At 34.1% G+C, this 20,869-nt stretch overlaps 1 protein-coding gene across 2 annotated transcripts in view; it reads left to right on the forward strand.

The window, feature by feature from the left end:
- H (transcriptional corepressor hairless) overlaps positions 1–20,869 on the forward strand; it is a 162,365-nt gene that overhangs the window by 80,103 nt on the left and 61,393 nt on the right. The window contains exons 3-4 of one of the 2 annotated variants that reach the window (XM_072529907.1): positions 7,404–7,701; positions 18,870–19,266. In XM_072529907.1, the coding sequence (XP_072386008.1) occupies positions 7,404–7,701; positions 18,870–19,266 (695 nt within the window). Of the gene's footprint in view, positions 1–7,397; positions 7,702–18,869; positions 19,267–20,869 lie in introns of both variants that reach the window. The other variant, XM_072529906.1, reaches the window with a different exon arrangement.

A 20,869-nucleotide genomic window follows, 5' to 3' on the forward strand; every position in this document is an offset into this window, starting at 1 on the left:
AGATTAATGGAGGCAGTTTTAAGAGGTCTAACATGGAAAACATGCCTGGTTTATTTGGATGATGTAATTGTAGTTGGAAGATCCTTCGATGAACATGCCAATAATCTGACAGAAGTCTTTCAACGATTGCAGGAAGCGAATTTGAAGTTGAGTCCGAAGAAATTTTACTTGTTTCGACGAGAAGTGAAGTACTTGGGACATATTGTAGCAAGTAATGGTGTAACAGCTGATCCTGAAAAACTTGCAGCAATTAAGGATTGGCCAGTACCAAGAGATAAACACGAAATTAGAAGTTTTCTTGGCCTATGTACATATTACCGACGTTTTGTCAAAGCCAACATCTCTAAGCCATTAACAAAGTTGACAGAAGAAAGCAAAGAATATACAAGGAGCGAAGAGTGTCAAAGAGCTTTCGAACACTTACAAATGGCTCTGATCAGCTCACCGATTTTAAGCTACCCTAGACAGGCAGGAAAATTTGTGTTGGACACCGATGCAAGCAACAGTGCAATAGGAGCTGTTCTTTTCCAAATCCAAGATGGACAGGAGAAAGTCATCGCTTACTTTAGCAAAGTCTTGTCGAAACCAGAAAGAAACTATTGCGTTACCAGGAGAGAATTGCTAGGCGTAGTGAAGGCTTGTGAGCATTTCCATAAATACTTGTATGGCAGAAAGTTTCTTCTTCGCACGGATCACGCTGCTCTAAAATGGCTCCTACAATTTCGTAATCCAGAGGGCCAGATGGCAAGATGGTTAGAACGATTACAAGAATATGATTACTAGATCGAACACAGGGCTGGAAGAGTTCATTTAAATGCTGATGCGCTTTCGAGACGGCCGTGCAGTGAAAATTGTAATCACTGTCTTAAATTAGAAGAAAGACTTTGCCCCGTGAGAAAAACCACCATCATTAATGATCAATGGCGGCCACAACAGCTACAAGACGCTCAAGCAGATGATCCATGTATAAAAAGAGTATTGGATTGGATACGTCGAAGTGAAAGACCTTCTTGGCAAGACATTAGTGCATGTAGTCCCGAAGTCAAGTGTTACTGGAGTCAATGGCATTGCCTAGTGCTAAAAGATAATCTTTTGTATAGAACCTTTGAGAACGATGATGGTACAGAATCTAAGCTTCAGTTGATTGTACCTAAAAGTAAAATGTCAGAAGTATTTCGTCAGTTACATGACGGTGCATCAGGTGCTATTGGGTGAACTGTAAATTGGGTGAACTGTAAAGATGATGTAAGAAGATGGTGTCGGAAATGAACGAATGATGGAAATAAATATATCCTGGTAGCTATGGATTATTTTACGAAATGGACTGAGGCGTACACGATACCAAATCAAGAAGCTGCTACCGTTGCAAAGGTACTTGTTAAAGAATTCTTCAGCCGATTTGGTGTTCCTTTGGAGATCCACTCCGACCAAGGGCGAAACTTCGAGTCAACCCTTTTCCAAAACGTTTGTAAATTGATTGGTGTCAATAAGACCAGAACGACACCCCTGCATCCTCAATCAGATGGAATGGTCGAGAGGATGAACCGAACGATGGGTAAACACCTATCCAAAGTAGTATCAGAACATCAAAGAGATTGGGACCAGCACATTCATTTATTCCTAATGGCCTACCGCTCGGCCGTGAATGAAACTACAGGCCAGACTAAAACCTGCCTGATGTTAGGTCGTGAAGTTCGTTTGCCCTGCGACCTAGATTTTGGCTGCAGACCTTCTGAAGAACATGTTGCAAGCGAAGATTATGTCGACCGCCTGAAGTTAGGAATGAATAACATTCATGAACTTGTCCGACAACACATCCAGTTAGCCAGTGACAGAATGAAAGATCAATATGATTCTCGATGCAAGAGTGAAAGCTATGAAGTAGGTGATCTTGTTTGGCTTTATAATCCACAACGTCGTCGAGGCTTGTCTCCCAAACTGCAAAGACAATGGAAAGGTCCGTATGAAATTAAAAAGAGAATAATTGAGGTAATATACCGAATTAAGAAGTTGATGAAAGGTAAACCAAAAGTAGTTCACATAAATCGTCTTGCACCATATACTGGCTCAACTGAAACAGAAGAAGCACGAACCCTTCAACATGAGATCAAAGATGACCGGCGACCAAGCTTTAATGAATTTATGTCGAATTACGCAGACAGAAATAGTGCTAGATTCGGCGTGACGACAGAAGTTCAGCAGGATCTTTTTAGTGTTCCGCATAACGTCTCTCTAGCCCACTGTGTTGCCCAAGATCTTGAGATGACTAAAGTAATCTCATCTGTATTCTATAGGAAGTTCGGTCGTTTGGAAGAATTAAAAAACCACCAGCCCAAAGTTGGAGGGGTATTGAGATTAAGTGATCTTCCGAGAAACCGGCGTACAAATTACTGTTGTATTAACCCGAAGAGATCGTGTCCTTCAAAGTCTGTAGACTGTTATTTCTTCTTGAGGGGTTCATGCAGAGCTGAAGAGTTCTGTAGATTCCGCCATCCTGAGCCTACATCTGGAGTTGCTGATCGGGACGCTCAGATCTAAGAGGGGAGCAGTGTAACCAAATAGCTCATCTCCGATACGTCATAATTCTTAGAAGGAATCTAGAAAACGTAAGAATTGACATTTCAATAGCGCCCATCTTTCAATGCGGTTTCGATGAGACGAATTAGAGGTGAGACAACCCCAGAATATTCTCGAACATAATACTTTTGGTATATATATGTAACGATTTTAGGAGTAGAGTTAGTTGATAAGAGAGTACCGAACTGTAGAACTGTAAACTTATAAATAAATATATTTATATAAATTCGAACCGCTCGTTTTATTTAATCTCGCTACAATAATGTATATATATATATATATATATATATATATATATATATATATATATATATATATATATATATATATATATATATATATATACATATATATACATCCTACTATCATTTTCACATCGATACATTATGCTTTTACCATCAATTTAGCATCGTCTTGCAAAGTAGCATCTGTATATCGACGCTACTTTACAAGACCTTAATAACTGTTTTCCCGTACTTGTTACAAGAATTTTAACCATCTCATTGATTAGAGTTTTGATACCGTGTTGGTATTTTAAAATATCCGCTTTCTCTTTTTATCCCTTACTGAGTTATATAAGTTTATTCCAGAAAATGTTTGAGTCTAAAATGATGGTACAGTGAAAATATTATATATATTTAGTTCAGGGTTTTACCGTTTACTCGCTGCCATTATATACATGAAAATGTATATCCCACTTTCATTATCAATCATTTTAGCATCAGAAATTTGGCATCGCTGTTGAATATTATATTACCCACAACGAAATAGTAAATTTAAGAATATATATATATATATTTTTTCAGCCACAAATCATTTTGGCATCATGTTTGGTTAAAAGTAACGGGTTATTATATATTGCAACTACCTATTGTATGTTCGCTCCAATTCGTCCAGTCGCGACGTACAGCCCCTCAAATGACAGGATTTAACCAATAAAATACAATAAGACAGAAAAATCAAATATAGCAGCATGTCAAAAAGGCCTTAATTATATATCTTCATTTCTATAAGTCCAATCGTGACGTACAGTATCTCAAATGACAGGATTTAACCAATTGAAAACAATGAAATAAAAAAATTAAATACAGCAACATGTCCAAAGGGCCGTAGTCACGTATCTTCGGTCCTATTAGTCCAATCGTGACGTATAGTACCTCTAATGATAGGATTTAACATAAATAATACAATGGGATAGAAAAATCAAATGCAGAACAATGTCAAAAGGGCCTTAGTTGTGTATCTTTAGTTCTGTTAGTCCAATCATGACGTGCAGTACCTCAAATGAAAGGATTTGACAAATAAAATACAATGAGGTATAAAAATTAAATGGAGTAGCATGTCAAAATGGCCTTAGTTTTGTATCTTCGGTCCTATTAGTCCAATCGTGACGTACGATACCTCAAATGATAGCACTTAACCAATAGAATACAATGACATAGAAATCAAATACAGCATTACGTCAAAAGGGCCTTAGTTACGTATCTTCGTTTTTAGTGGCCCAATCGTGACGTACAGTACGTCAAATGATAGGATTTAACCAATCGAATACAATAAGATAGAAAAATCAAATACATCAGCTTGTCAAAAGGGCCTCAGTTATGTATCTGCGGTCCTATTAGTCCAATCGTGACGTTCCGTACCTCAAATGATAGAATTTAACTAATAGAATACAATGAAATATAAAAATTAAATATAGTAGCCTGGCAAAAGGGCCTTAGTTATGTATCTTAATAATCTAACCTTAGGTATATATCTTTGCTCCTATATATGTTATGTCAAAAGAGCCTTAGTTGCGTATCTCCGGTCCTATAGGTCTAATCATGACATATGGAGCCTAAAATGATAGGATTTAACGGAGATAATACTATGGTGGAGAGAAATTAAACATGGCTGCATCTAATAACAGGCATCTAATGGCAGCAATAAAACGAATTAACACACAGAAGTGTGTGGCATATTACGTGACAGGATTATTAGCGAATACCATACGATTACGTCATACATCTCTTGCATACGTCCACTTTTAGTTAACTACTTAGTATGTATTCAGTACTTTGCTTTACGGTTGTTGAGGCATGGACTCTTAAACAGAAGAATGTTAAAAATCTTGAAAGCTTTGAGATGTGGTGCTACTAATAAGCAGAATAAATAACGATCCAGAAGTTATACTGAATATAAAAAAGAGAAAACTTAAATAGTTTGGCCACCTGATGAGAGGACAAAAGTACACATTCCTACAAAATATAATGCAAGGAAAAATCCAAGGACGCAGAAATCCAGGCCGTATAGGAATGTCCTGGATGAGAAATTTAAGAGAGTGGTTTGGCTGTACCACTAACGAATTATTCAAAAAGCAGTAAATAAAATTAGAATCGCCCTAATGATGTCCAATCTCCGATAGGAGAGGCACTCAAAGAAGAAGATATGATAAACTCGAAAAATCTCCAACGTTCACTGTTAGACATATGCCTCCCGTTCAGTGCACACATTTACTGCTCCTTGACGCTGTGACAAGAATGAGATAGGATTTAACAAATAGAATGACAGAAAACTAAACAAGACAGTGTGTCAAACGTGGAATGCGTCGCAGAACGTGAAATATTAGCGTAAAATTATATGATGGTTTATACGAAAACAGCTGCTCTAGAACTGCATGGATGTTGACCTCAATTGACCTGGTTTCGCCTCGAATGGACAGGCCTAATTCCGGAAGATTCGAATGGAACCAGTTTTTTATTACTTGGGGTTTATGGTCGAAAGGTCTCGTATAATCTAAAACATATTAGCGTTAGTCATCATATATTTTACAGTTATTTTTAGGCCAGGATAGTTATCGTAACAATGGTATTGTTATTTTCCTCGTATTATTTCTTGTGTTTGCCGTAGGATCTCCTTCTAAGTTGTTCTGTTCTATTCGGTCGATTGTTAAAAATTCCTTATTTATAAACAATAAATGATAATAATTTTTTATAATAGATGTTAACAAATGTTTTTCTTCTAAGAACGAATTTTGTTTTGAACAAGTAATTTTGGCTCTCTCGTATAAGAATTTAATGATTCCCTTTTTGAGCGATTGTGATTGGGATATTGTGATTCGATTTGTAATTTAGATATCTGTTGGTGTGTGTTGGTTATTTATACACCTGACTCTCATATCCAGTATCGTTTTTAGAGATTAAAACATCCAGGAAAGGTAGTGTATTATTATATTCCTTTTCCATGGTAAATGTTATTGTTTCTTCTTTATCGTTTATATCATTCAGGAATGTGTCCAACAACTCTGATCCATGAGGCCGTATTGAGAATACATCATTTACATATCTCCACCATACTGTGGGTTTTAAATTTTATTTAGAAATAATAATTGCTTTAAAATCTTCCATAAATATACCGGCTAATAATGGAGATAGACTAGAGCCCATTGCTAGACCAAATTTTGTTTATAGAATTCATTATTTAGTTGAAAATAGGTATTATTAGTACATATTGTTAATAACTCCATTATAACTTGGAGTCTTGTTCATGATGATACTAGAATGAGAGATACTAGATGAATAAATTGGAAACTAGAACAAGACTAAATATATCATCTATAATGGAGTTTTTGACATTATGTACTAATATACCTATTTTCAACTAAATAATGAATTCTATAAACAAAATTTTGGACTAGCAATGGGCTCTAGTTTATATCCATTATTAGCCGATATATTTATGGAAGATTTTGAAACAAATATTATTTCTGAACAAAATTGAAAAACCCACAGTATGATGGAGATAATATATGTAGATGATGTCTTTTTAATATGGCCTCATGGATCAGAGTTGTTGGACACATTCCTGAATGATATAAACGGCAAATAAGAAACAATAACATTTACCATGGAAACGTAATATAATAATACACTACCTTTCCTAGATGTTTTAATCTCTAAAAACGATACTGGATATGAGAGTCAGGTATATAGAAAACCAACACACACCAATAGATATCTAAATTACAAATCAAATCACAATATCAATATCAAAAAAGGAATCATTAAATCCTTATATGAGAGAGTCAAAATTACTTGTTCTAAAAAAAATTCGTTCTTAGAGGAAAAACATTTGTTAACATCTGTTAGAAAAAATGAGTATGCTTTATTGTTTATAAATAAGGAATTTTTAACAATCGACCGAATAAAATAGAACTACATAGAACGAGATCTTACAGCAAACACAAGGAATAATACGAGAAAAATAGAATACCATACATAAAATGATTATCAGAAAAACTTAAAAAAGATAGGAAATAAATTCAACATTTCAAAAGAGCAAAAAGAAAATCAAAGAAGTGGTTCTAATTATGCTAAATGAGACCAATTTTGTCGCAAATTCCTTGGTAGAATTAAGTAGGATCTGGTTACCCATATTTAATAAAAGGAAAATACCACTGTTAGTAAGTCATTAACATATCGAAAATACATCATTTATGTTTTTTAATTAACATACGTATAAAATTAATATTCCCATTAAAACAGTAATTAAAAGTAAAAAATTGACGTTCACTGCCTTTCTGAAATAAATAACTATAGGAGATAGAAGTAAACTTCTTTTCCAAAATCGATATTCCAATATTGTACAACAATATAACGTCAAAACTTGTATAATTTATCTGTGTCATATATGTCAAAGTAACTAGTATTTATAAAAATATAAATATTTTTTAAAATATATTGATTACTCCTAATTTTCCGCCATTGTTTATTCAAGACAGAATATTATATAATATTCAGAATAATGCTTACATAAATAAATAATCAAGAAAATATTAAAAGTTTCAGATGACAACAGTTCTATTCAATCGTCACCATGGCAAAGGGATCATTCCTGGAAACAAACCAGTCCCAGTAAAAACATATCAAAGGAGCTTAAATTTTATTTCTGGAGACCGAAGCACCAGAGATCAATGAGACGCAGTAACAAGAGAAGGCAGCCCTTATTATTAACAGCAGAAACACAGTTGGATGATACTAATAAGAATAAAAGTGAAAAAACTTATGTGAAAGTTAAAAAAGAAACTAATATGCGTTCACTTCTTTCTATCATACAATATCTCACGGACAAGTGTTTTAGAACAAGGTAAGTTTTGAAAGTAGTCTTATTCTGAATAAGCAACGTGCGAAGTCATCCTATACATTATTGTTTAATATGCGCAAAAATTATTTATTTTATAATCAGTGCAATCTAAACTACTCTAAACGTACTATTTATTTATTATTCTTTAATCATACTCTTTCAAATTTAAGCTATACGGCTCTCACTCACTCTAAAGGAAAAATTCACTCATCCCAGATACCTACTGTATTAAAAGGATTGAGCTCTGGGAACTCTTACCATGTTATCGAGACCTAGGTGACCTGATATGCAGAATTAAAATTTTCTTAAAATTTGCTAAGCATTCATGACTACTCCCAACTTCTCAATCCAGAAGTTGTGTACTCCGTCTACGAGCACTATATTATATTGGGAGAAACTAAAATACATGCATAATTCAAATAGTTGACACTTTATTTTTTGTGATAATGTTTTTTTAATATAATACTATATAATTAGTTAACTACTCATACTATAGGTTCAATCAGCAATACAAAATAAAATATACTTACTCTAACAGAACTAATTAATAATAAAAACTGTTTATTTTGTTGGCAACTAAATATTCGGACAGAAAGAATATTAATTTTTAAAACGGAGTCGCATCACCTTTAGACTTTATGGCCGGTCGAATACGGTTGCCATTGACTAGACTAAGAATGTGCACTCTTCAGGGGTAAATTTATTCCATATGTGCTCTATTTTGACTTTAAATTTCCCGCTTTGGAGTATTCCCTAATTTCTATTTCATTTTTCTACATTCTGTTTCAATTACGTTTAATTCAGGGCTGTTAGAAGACCAAGAACGGACGTTTATATTGTGGTTTCCAAACCAGTTTTTTGTGGTTCTGGTCGTATGACAGGCTAGACTGCTCCGTCCTGCTGAAAAATATAATTCTCATCAACATTTAATTTCACAATGCTTGATAGTAGGCTGCTTGAAGTATTTGTTTATATTTCGCAAGATATACAGTACCCTCACTAAGTTCAAGATATCCTAACCCTGAAACTGACATATAACCCCAAAGCATTACTCCTTTTGGAGATTTTACTGTCCGTTTCAAAGAATCCTTGTCAAAAGCCTCATGTTTAATGCGAATAACTCGTTTGCGGTAATCACCAACACATTTTTTGAATTTTGATTAGTCATTAAAAATTACTCGAGACTAATCTTCTGCCGACCAAGAACTTTTAGTTTTTGCCCACAGCGAGCCTTGTGCCCACAGCGAGCCTTGCTTGCTTTGTTCGGCTGTCAACAGTTTTGTGATTCCATTCAACTGTAAGTTGTCTTTAGAGTATTTCTTCGACGTTTCTTGCAAACTTTTACTAATATTCTGCTATTCCTACCAGAAACTAGTTTTCGATGACCCGGGCTTTTAACTTTTTTTAATTTAAGATATTTCCCGTTTCCTCATAATGCTTCATGATATTCCTCACTGTAGTTTTCGAAATATTAAGTTCATCCGACACTTCACGGATTGTTTTATTGCCAATTGAGAAAAATTTTATTAAAAAATAATTTTTAATCATCAACTCACGAATTTTTGAATTTGTAGAAATATTTGCAGAAATACCTGATTTATTGAAATAAAACAGCTATTCACTCATTTTGGCAACAAATTAACTGTAGAATATAGTGATGTTTGTTGAAGTGTCTGGTTGCATTGTTTTCGCAGCCTTATTGTTACTTACGCAGTTAATTTATACTGTCACATTATTTAGTTGTCACTGATTTTTACATACTTTGATGATTATTAATACATTAATAGGTTATATGGACTGTATAAAACCTATTAATTACGTTTTGTGATTATTTATTATTTAAAATATTGTTTATATATCATTATCATATTTATTAAAAAATAATAAGTTAACAGTCAAACACCTGAATTTGTTATATATTTTAAGTTATTCCAATATATAGTTGTTTGAACTCATAGTTCTAGATATTTCCAGTTATGAAGGTTTTATAGTAGAACTTTAGCCTTGGCAGGTGTGCCTTGTTTCTTTGATCCATCCAGCATTTATTGACATTTTGGACAGTAGAATTGAGTTTCGTGTAGAATACCTTTTTTGAATGATGAAAAAGTGTATTGTTACATTTCTAGTTTTCTCTCCTCAAATATCTTCTGTCATTTGTCTAATATTCCTACGCAGTAATTTAATTTTTTAATAATATATGTAGTGCCGGCTCATGATACTATAACTAACAAGATAAATCAACGCGCATGCTCTTACATCTCTCTCGCACACCTGTGACGTAAGCCCGAGACAACTTTAATCAAGATAAATGCTCTATCTGTTTGTATCCTGTGTGGTTCAAAACGTAGTGAATGATATTTTTATTTATTCATTGATGTAGTAAAGACTTTGTATATTATATTGTTATATAAATTTTGTGGTGAAAACATTCAGTTTACCGTGTTAATATCACCTAATTTATTTATCGTACGCAACTTCCTCTCGACTATCTGTAGCTACTTTATAAAGAAGACTAATTATTTGGTTGCCATAATGTGCAGTGGTGGGTTGTTTAAACAATTATAATAAAAAAGTAAAACTTTTTCGAAGTGTCGTTTTTTGTGTTTCCTAGAGACAAACAAATGCGTAAAGTATGGGTCACTGAAGAGATCTTTTCCTCGCTAAACCTTCCTAGTGGTGATACAGAAATTAACCCTGAAGATTTAATTGACAGTCAACAAGAATTTATTAATTCGAATATAAAAAACCTGTAATGGGATGGATTGGAAAATTTAGCGGGTTTCATCGCATTTAAGTTACAAAAAAAAAAAAAAGAAATACGTTAAAATAAGATACACACAAGTCCCCTGGCTTTGTCTCGCTATGACGTCATGCGCAAAGTCGATTAAAATTAGAACGGCAAGTGAGCATATCTTGTTTGTTATAGTATCATGGTGCCGGCTGATGTTCCAGCGCAGCACCTTTAGGGAGGGGAGCTCTTGTTGTTTGGCTCGCTTGTGGTTGTTATTGGACTGCGCTGTAGCACGACTGGGATCCGCCTCCCAGCGCTCTGTCATCGACTCGACGACTCGCCGCATTTTGTCAAGTCCAGTGCCGGCTTCATCAACACTTAGACAGTTAAACAAAGATATCACAAAATCCATTCGAAAAGATGTCAGAAATTACAACATAACTCAAGCCATTGATAAAAATAAAAATTTTAAAAGTTCTGCGCCGACAAATGACTGAAGGATCGAAAAATGTTTGTAAACTTGTAAATAAAAAAGGAGAAACTACAACAAATAAAGAAGATATTTTAAAAATTGCTCAAGATTTTTACTCAGAATTGTATAAGCGAGAAGAACTTCCAGATCCTGATCAAAATCAAATACCAAAAGTTCAAAATGTAGGCTCAGAAGACATCCCAGATATCACAACAGAGGAATTAAAATCAGCTCTCTCGGAGATGAAAAACAATAAATCACCTGGAGAAGATGGGATAGTCATTGAACAAATCAAAGGAGGAGGAACGTTAGTAAATGTGTTGAAAAAGATGTTCAATACTTGTTTGACAAGAGGCGTAACCCCCTCCCAGTGGCATAATGCAATAATAACCATAATGCACAAAAAAGGTGACATTTCATACCTAAAGAACTACAGACCTATTAGTTTGCTCTCCCATCATTTATGAAGATAATAACAAAACGGCTTGTGAACAAACTGGATAGCTACCAACCTTGTGAACAGGTTGGGTTCCGCTCCAGATACGGAACAAATGATCATCTACAAGTTATAAAAACGATAATAGAAAAGTGTACAGAGTATAACAAGCCTATCTTTCTTATATTCGTAGATTATGAAAAGGCGTTGGATACTATAGATCATCATAATATGCTTCGAGCATTGGCTGACTGCCGCATTGACTACCGATATATCGCATTGATTAAAAGTATTTACGAAACTGGAACAGCTTGTGTCCGCCTTCATGAAGATACCAAGAAGTTTCGAATAGAACGTGGAATTAGACAGAGTGATACTATCTCCCCTAAATTGTTTACAGCTGTTCTTGAATATAAATATGTTCAAGCAAATGAAACGAGAGGATAACATGGGAATTATTATAAATGGGGAAGATCTGAACCACCTAAGATTTGCCGATGACATCGTTTTAATATCTGATAGAGTTGATAAAGCTACAAAAATGCTGCACACGCTCTATAGTGTCAAAAACAATTGGTCTTAAAATTAACACCCCAAAGACAAAATTTGTGACCAACCTTGTAGTCAGCGGTAAAATTCTGATTGAGAGCCATAGCATCGATCAAGTAATAGCTTACAAATATCTAGGGCATGAGATTCGCTTAGGCCGAGATAATCAGACAACTGAAATACAAAGAAGAATAGGTCTCACATGGGCTGCCTTTGGTAGATTGAATAACATTTTCAAGTCTGTTATCCCAGTTTGTTTAAAAAGAAAGGTTTTTAACCAGTGCGTTTTACCGGTTCTTACATGTGGTGCAGAAACACTGACTCTGACAAAAAGAACAATAGATAAAATAAGAGTTACACAACGCGCTATGGAAAGATCAATATTAGGTATTACCATCAGAGATAAAGTACCAAACCTAGAAGTAAGAAGAAGAACAGGAGTCACAGATTCAGTTGAAAAAATAGCCATGGCTAAATAAGCTTGGACCGGACATGTTGCCAGATTAACGGATGATAGATGGACCAGAAAGATTCTGGAATGGCGACCAAGGCAAGAGGCATATCGAAGCAGAGGACGACCACTAGATGGACGGATGATATCAAGCGCATCACCACAAACTGGATGCAAGAAGCACAAGATAGAACTAGGTGGAGTGCCGGCTTCATATGTGTCCTGGCAATCCCCAGGTAGTGACCCTACACAGGAATGATTAATCATCAGTTTCATGGCAGTGCATTTTATACCTACTTGGTTTTCTCACAAAAACTCACACAGGTTATTTTTATTATCCAGATTTAACCAATACGCCTCACATTCTATGGGGGTAATTTACTCATCCCAGATACCTACGGTATCAAAAGGATTGAGGTCTGGTGGATTGAAACTCTTTTTGTGTTATCAAGACCTAAGTGACATTGTAACGTATGTCCTAAAAGTTTTGGCACAAAATTGAATGGCTTTAATATTAAAAAAAACACAAAATAATATTAAGTTGCACTTGGCACAGTATAGACACAAATCAGCAGGGACACTCTCCGATGCTGTTTGGAGTATAAAAGTACAGAGCCGCTATTTCGCTAGAAAAGAACTCAGAACCGTGTTGGCTTCAGCGCAAAAGACAGGAACGGCTTTATTAATTTCCAGAATTTATATTATGTTACAATATAAATAAAATTATATTTGGTCAATATAATCGACAGAAACAAGAAATCTTTATGTTAAGAAAATAATAATGTTGTAATGAACATTTCGTTTAGTGAATAATCTTCTAAGGAAAAATAAGAATAACACAGTTCTGTTAAAATAAATAAAATATATATTTTCCAAAAAGATATAAAACGATAACGATGCTATGCAAAAACCAAACTTTTTATAATGGTGCATTTGAATCAGGTTACAATCGATCATTAAAGTTGTTAGAATTAATATACCGTGTACTTATTACAACCGAACAACCTTAATTAGTAGAACTTGACTGAAAGTACTTTGAAAAGTTTATTTGATTTCGCGCCAAACTAAATTTTTTAATATTTTAATTACAAACTTAAAAGGGATAATTCCCGGAAGTTAGCTGTATACCATACAGTTAAAAAAGTTGTGTTCCCGGTTGACAATCCAATTTCATCATCATCATCAACAGTTATTCCATCCTTCGTCGGATGTAAGGCTCCCTTAGGTGTGTCCATTCATTTCTGTTGTTTTTTGCATCCATTCGCTTGATGTCATCAGTCCATCTGGTTTGAGGTCTACCTCTACTTCTCTTGGTTTTTATTCAATAATTCGCTTCGTCTAACGGTTGTCTTCCATTCTTTCTATGTGTCCCGTCCAGTTACATTTTAACATGGCAATATTTTGGATTACATCTGTAACTTTTGTTTGTCTTCTTATTTCTTCACTGGGCTTGCGATCGCTGAGTTTAATGTTGAGCATTCTCTGTTCCATAGCTCTGTGAGTCATTTGCAGTTTAAGGCCATATTGTTGCTAAAAGCCCATGTTTCAGTTCCATATGTCAATATCGACAACACATACTGATCGAAAAATGCGCTTGATGTCATCAGACCACCTTGTTGGAGGACGTCCTCGATTACGATAATCTCAGCATAGAGATAACATCATCTCAGCGAATTTAGGTTTTCGTCTATGTCCGCTGTCTATCATCACTCCTTTATTTGCCCATTCTAAAACTGAGAACATATCTTCTAGAGTTAAAATAAATAGCTTGGTGGGATATAATCTCCTTGTCTAATCTCCTTGTCATATATATACTTAATGAATTTTGTATGTCGGTCAACTCTATTATTGCTCACGGCGTTAAGGATGGCCCAAATTTCCAGGACTGTCAAATGCCTTCTCATAAGCTATCCAGAGTGTTACATTGTGATTCATTTGATTTTCGTTCATCAGCATACTGCCCTATAAATTAATATTTTCAAGTTGGTTTCATCTATGTAAAGCCAAACAATGTTTGGTTTTAAGGTTATTTTCGCAAGTACTACAAAAGTTCACTGAAAATGGACACATTAGTCCGAAAACGTTCTGAACTTTTAATTCATTTGGATTTTTAAATTTAATTAAATATACCACTTACAAGAGAAGTGTTTTACTTCATCGTTCGAATATTTTAATTAGATGTTATTTTGAAACCATCTAAACTGTAATAGAACATGCAAGAAGTAATACAAATTAACAGTATTAAACATTTATTGTTTTATTAATTAAACATTAAGAGTTTTATTAATTAAACAGCCGCAAATATATTTTTCATTATATTTTTGTTGCATTATATCATTTGACCAAAATCTGAAAGTAGCTTTCTTATATTCTTTAAGTGAAATATTTGAACAAATTTTTTTCTTCATTGTTACTAGTTGATCTTTTATTTATACAATTTTAAAGCATTAAACGGTAGTTCTCATTTCTCAGATGTTTGTTACTATTTCGAAGACTCTCTTTTCTTGGAGAACGATGACACAGTTTTGGTAAAGTTTGCGTAATCTGTGTTGGTGATACCATATCAGAAATTGAAATATGTTGGTGTGGTGAAGGCTGCAGAAAACTGTGACCTCAACAATAGAAATATAAATATTATATTCTTTTGAACTGACAATGCAATTGCAAATAATATTAAATATAAATAACGACCAAAAAACAAATATTGTTCATAAATTCCTAATACATATATGTAGATAAAAATACATTACCTTGTCTTACAATAATATCTTTAATGACAATTTTTGATGTAGAAGGGTGTTGGAGTGATAAAGGCTGCAGCTGCGGAAAACTGTGACGTAAACAATAGAAATATAAACATAATATAATATTCTTTTTGACTGACAATCCAATTGAAAATTTTATTAAATATAAATGACAAGCAAAAAACAAATATTATAAAACAAAGTTTATAAATTCTTACGGGTTATTTACGAATGTCATCTGGACAAAAATTTAATTCACGTGTACGTCCGCGATTTAGTTGAAAAGTTTAGAGAAACGGGATCAGTGCAAAATAAAAAAAGGGATGCCAAAAGATTACTGAATGAAACATCCCTAATTAAGGTCCTTGGAAATTTTGCAATAAAATCTACTGCATCAACACGTCAAGTATCTTCAATGACAGGACTTTCACATGAGTCGTTTAGAAAGGTGTTGAAATTACATAAGTTTCACTTGTATAAAACACAAATTCTTCAAGAACTAAGCCACGATGATCCAGACCGACGAATTGAGTTTTGTGAACTCATGACTGAAAGAATTCGCGTTGAACCGAGAATGTTAAAAAATATTTGTTTAGCTGATGAATGTACTTTTATGCTGACTGGTAATGTAAATAAACAAAGCTGTCAATATCCTGAAGAGAAGGTCACTCTCAATATCCTGAAAAACTGAATGTTTGGGCAGGAATATTATGCGATGCTATAATTTACCCCTTGTTCATACCAGGCAATTTAAGGGGCAACATTTATATGGATATGCTGGAAAACACCATCGAACCTTTAATTGTGCATGAATTAGAGTACCAAAAGGACGATCAAGACAACCTAGCTCTAGACGAAGATTTGCTGCACTTCGTGGCTACCGCCACCTGACTTTTTTCTATGGGGTTACCTAAAGTCAGTTTATAAAACTCAACCTGCGTCACTTGGGGAATTGCGAGAAAGAATTACGCAAGCATGAATTACCCTATTACTAGAACAACATTTGCCAAAGTTCGTGCAGAATTTGAAAATAGGCTGTATTATTGTTTACAAAACAACAGAACTCACTTTGAACATTTACTTAATTGACATTTTTAACAAATTTGTAGTTCAACAAAAACCTCATTAAATTTTCCATTTAAGCCAAAGTTTCACAATTATTGCTTCACCCTGTATAATTATTATGTATTCCATTAGTCATTTTGGTTGTGATAGCTGGGGCCTAGGGGGTTGATGGGAGTGAATTATCTTTCATGTAATTTTAGTTCCATCTTACTATCCTAGAAACGGTTTCGATATCAGCTTTTGTTCGTGAGATATAAACTTATTTACTGTTTGTAAATTATTATGGGTGGTGGTAACGCATCTGTTCTGGTAGCATCATTAGGTCTTACAGCAAGAGGATGGCGAATTTGGTTATCTGTATATTCCGTACTTAATGGACGGCTTCGCTTTACTTTAATCTTTCCAGTGTTTGACCTAGCTAGTTCCATTCAAAACTTCTTGGAAAATGTCCATGGAAAACATTCTAACTATTGGAAAATACTATCTTTTACTACGATTTGGACTTCTGTAAAGAAGCAATAAAGAGTTTGCTTTATCTACTCCACCCATGTGTTTATTGTATTGAATGATTAAATTTAGGCTTGACATATTTGCTTTTCTTTATGTTAGACAAATCGGAGAGATTAGGGTCGACAGGAATAATACACGACATTTTTATTTTTCTTCCATAAATGGAGGTAGTTGATATTTTATTTAAATTTTCCATAGTGAAATCTTATACTGAAAAAAAAAACTCAATTACTCAACTGACAATGTTGACTGGGAGCTTCATGATTTTTATTCAACAAAATGATTTGATTCTTACCATAAACAGCAAAAAATAGCACAGAATTACACTAAAACAACCTTTGTTTATATACGAAGTAAAAAGCTAACCTCAGAATACCTCTAACAAACGTTTGACAATAAAAATTATGATACACCCACTTATACATAGACCTCTACTGGTATCCTATGTACTCAAATAATTTTTTTCAAACATCTCTGTTGCCTGTTAGATGTCGCCACCAGTTTTATATAACTAACAAGACTTTTTGCGTACTATTATCATTGTCATATAACAGCTATATATAGTAGAAATTGACTTAGGTGCTTATAAAAATGATGTTGCCTGGGAGCAACAAAACCAGATACCGGGATAAGAAAAACTATCTACAAGTTTTTCAGTCCAGATCGTATAAAAGAGTAAGATATCGTCGGTAGTGAGGAAGAATGGTCTTAAATATCGAAAGGATGTAAGTGTCCCAAATACTCTCAAGCGCAACTCCTTCGTATATCAAGATGCTGTCGTCAACTGAGGCGGGTACCAATGAAAAATTATTATTTTAAATGACGAAAAATATTTCACTTTGAGTAATTCTGAAATGAAGGGAAACGAAGAATTTTATACGGATAACGTAGAATGACCTGATACAAACAAAAAGCGAAATTTGCAGATAAAAGCCTTATCTGGTACGCGATTTTTAACAGAGGTGTATCCCGACCTTTTGTGGGAAGAGTGAAGGATGAAGCTTTGAATAGTGGGAATTATATTGATAACTGTTTTTCCAAATTGCTTCAGTTTGTCCACGAACATCATGCTAATGACGATATCATGTTTTGGCCATAACCAGCATCATGCCATTACTCAAGAAATATCCAAAACTTACTTCGACATACCACATACCTCTCTTCCCAAAAACGATAATCCTCCAAACTTGCCGCAGGCTGCTCCGATAGAGAATTTTTGGCTTTACTGTCGAGGAAATTTTATCGTGGAGGCTGGAAACCCCAAGATGCGGAACAGTTAAAACGGCGAATTTACGAAAAACTGAGAGAAATTGATCTGAATTCTCTCCAGGATCTCATGAAAGACATTCGAGAAATTTGCGTCTGGTAGTAGAGCAGAATGGGCCATTCCACATTAATATGGAATTATTTTGTGCCAAAACTTTTAGTGACATACGTTATACTGAAGTATCTCCCAAAAATTTTTGTACGCATCTGGTCGTCGGGAGTAGTATAGCTTTTTGCAAAGTCTTATAAAGATGTTCACTCAGACTCAGCTGTTTTATGTATTTTGGATGTTTTTCTGTGTCGGGAGGTTTATTATTATGTATTATTAATATTTAATTTTTGATCGATTCTGTTATTTCATTCCATTGTGCCTAATTTATCCTTCATTTATTGAAGTTTTACCCGTCGCTTTAATCTCAGATATCAGAGTTTTTATATATAGCATGGTTTAGAAAATCAACGAGAACAACTGACAGTCTAATAATAACATTACATTATTAAAGAAGAAATAGACCTCGAATGATATATAATTACTTATACACATAATAGCATTGAATACACTAGGAATTCATTTTGATAACATATATTATTTAATGCATTGGACTATATCATTTGATGTACATACATAATAAACATTTTTGAAATGAATGTATGAAGATAGTAGAAGTAGTATCGTTTGAACTAGGCACAAGGACAAAACAAACAAGAAATTTACTAATGTTATTAATATCTTGGTTTGGAACCTTTAACCAAGTTCGTTACTTGGCTAAAGGGTTCAAACGAATGCCAAAAAACAAAAAAAAAGGTCGTTACTATTACAGATTTAACAAATATTTTAACCTAAAACTAATTATTGTGATTATTATTATTATATATTTTTTTATCATAATTTTAATATAGTTTCTAATTTTTTCCTACTGGTAAAATAATGAGTTCTTTTTTTATAGTACTCCTCCCAGGACTGAAACCGTTGTTTCGCCGAGAAAACGTTTTCTTCGTGAGATGGAAAAAGATAAAGTTCCCGGCGATGACAATTCTCAAAAGAGAAGTCGCAGTAAATCGCAAGCGAATCAATCGATTTCCAGTGTTGCACATACATCGCTTTCTGCTCCAGTAATTAGTAGTCCAGTGGTTTCAAATGGCGTGGAGGAAACCAAACCTCTCAGAAATTCAAATTACAGTATTACGTCATTACTGGCAGAAGATCGAAACGTAAAGAGATCACCTACGTCATCTCCTAGTCACTATCCACTAGCCCATCCACAATATTGTTCACCGCCGCCTTCTACTGAAGAACGATGGTATTCAGAAAGCGTTGATAGATTGCGATCGATGGAATTATCGGTAAGATATTTAAATTATGATTGCTTATTTCGATTGAAAGTTAAGGCTTTAGCACTTAAACACACTATGTTTAATTAAGTTTCGCATCACTTCTTCTTTTGATGATTTTGAATAGATTAGTTGTTGTGGAGAACTATTTCCTCAGGTTTTTTAACCATGATATTCTTCTTTTCCCAATTCCTCGCTTTCCGAATACTTTGCCTTGAAGGATTATTTTCAGTAATCTGTATTTAGTGCCGTTTCTCATTATGTGTCCGAGATGTTCTAACTTTCTCCTTTTAATGGTATACATCACTTCTCTTTCTTTCCCCATTCTTCGTAGTACAATCCCGTTGGTTATCTTGTCCGTCCATGATATCCTTAGGATTCTCCTGTATAACCACATCTCGAAGGCTTCAAGTTTTTTCTCCATCGCTTCAGTAAGTGTCCAGGATTCAATTCCGTAGTATAATATCGAGAAGATATAACATCGTAGGAGCTTTACTTTTATCTCCAGATTAAGGTTGTGTACTCCTAGCCTTCTCTATTCTACATTTTACTTCTTGTGAGTGTATTTCTGATAAGCAGTTGGACGTCTCTAATTTTATTGACCATAAATTTAGTTTTGATATGTTTACTTGTAGTCCAAATCTTTCACTTGCTTCATTTGCTTTGTTTATTAGTTGCTGTAAACTGTTTAAATTGTCTGCAAAAATAACGGTGTCATCTGCATAGCGGATGTTGTTTAGGCGTTCTCCATTTAAAAGGATTCCATGTTCGCAATTTTCCAAGGCTTCACTAAATATTTCCTCTGAATATAGGTTGAACAATATAGGTGAAAGTATACATCCTTGTCTAACGCCTCGCAGAATCTGGATCGCTTCCGTCGGTTCATCATTTATTCATAAGATTTGTTCTTATTGTGGCTGATTGGTTCCAGTATAAATTTTGTATTATACGCCGCGCCGGTCTTTATCATCTAGTTGGGCTTTTGTTATAACATCCATCATTTTTCGGTATTGAACTGTGTCAAATGCTTTTTGGTGGTCCACAAAGCAGGTGTAGATATCGCAAATCATATCTCTGCATCTTTGGAATAATACCTGTAGACTAAACAGTGCATCTCTCGTTCCTAGGCCTTTCTTGAATCCAAACTGTTTGTCTTGTATTCTCTCTTCGCATAGCTTGTATATTCTGCGATAAATAATTTTAAGAAAAAGTTTTAGTATATGGCTCATTAGACTTGTTAGCCTATATTCTCCGCACTTTTCGCTCCCTGTTTCTTTGGTAACGTAATAAATTCTGAAACTAGCCAATCTTTTGGAATATTACCTGTGTCATAGATATTATTGAAGATTTTACATAGTATTCTTAAAGATTTATTGCTTGGGAAAGTATGTACTATTTCTTTTCATATTTTTACATTTAATATTTTTCTTTTAGTGTACTATAATGTAATCTAATTCAATGCTGTATTTTAACGACTTTGTTAAAATATATTGCTTCCTGTTATTTCATAAAATCGAATTGTTAAACTGGCTATCTCATTTATTATGTTTTAAGTACGGAGAATTTGACTTCTTTTGTTATTTTGTGTCGCCAATACACAGAAGTGTAAAGTTTC

This window comes from Diabrotica undecimpunctata, chromosome 4 (assembly GCF_040954645.1).
Source record: "Diabrotica undecimpunctata isolate CICGRU chromosome 4, icDiaUnde3, whole genome shotgun sequence".
NCBI lineage: Eukaryota > Metazoa > Arthropoda > Insecta > Coleoptera > Chrysomelidae > Diabrotica > Diabrotica undecimpunctata.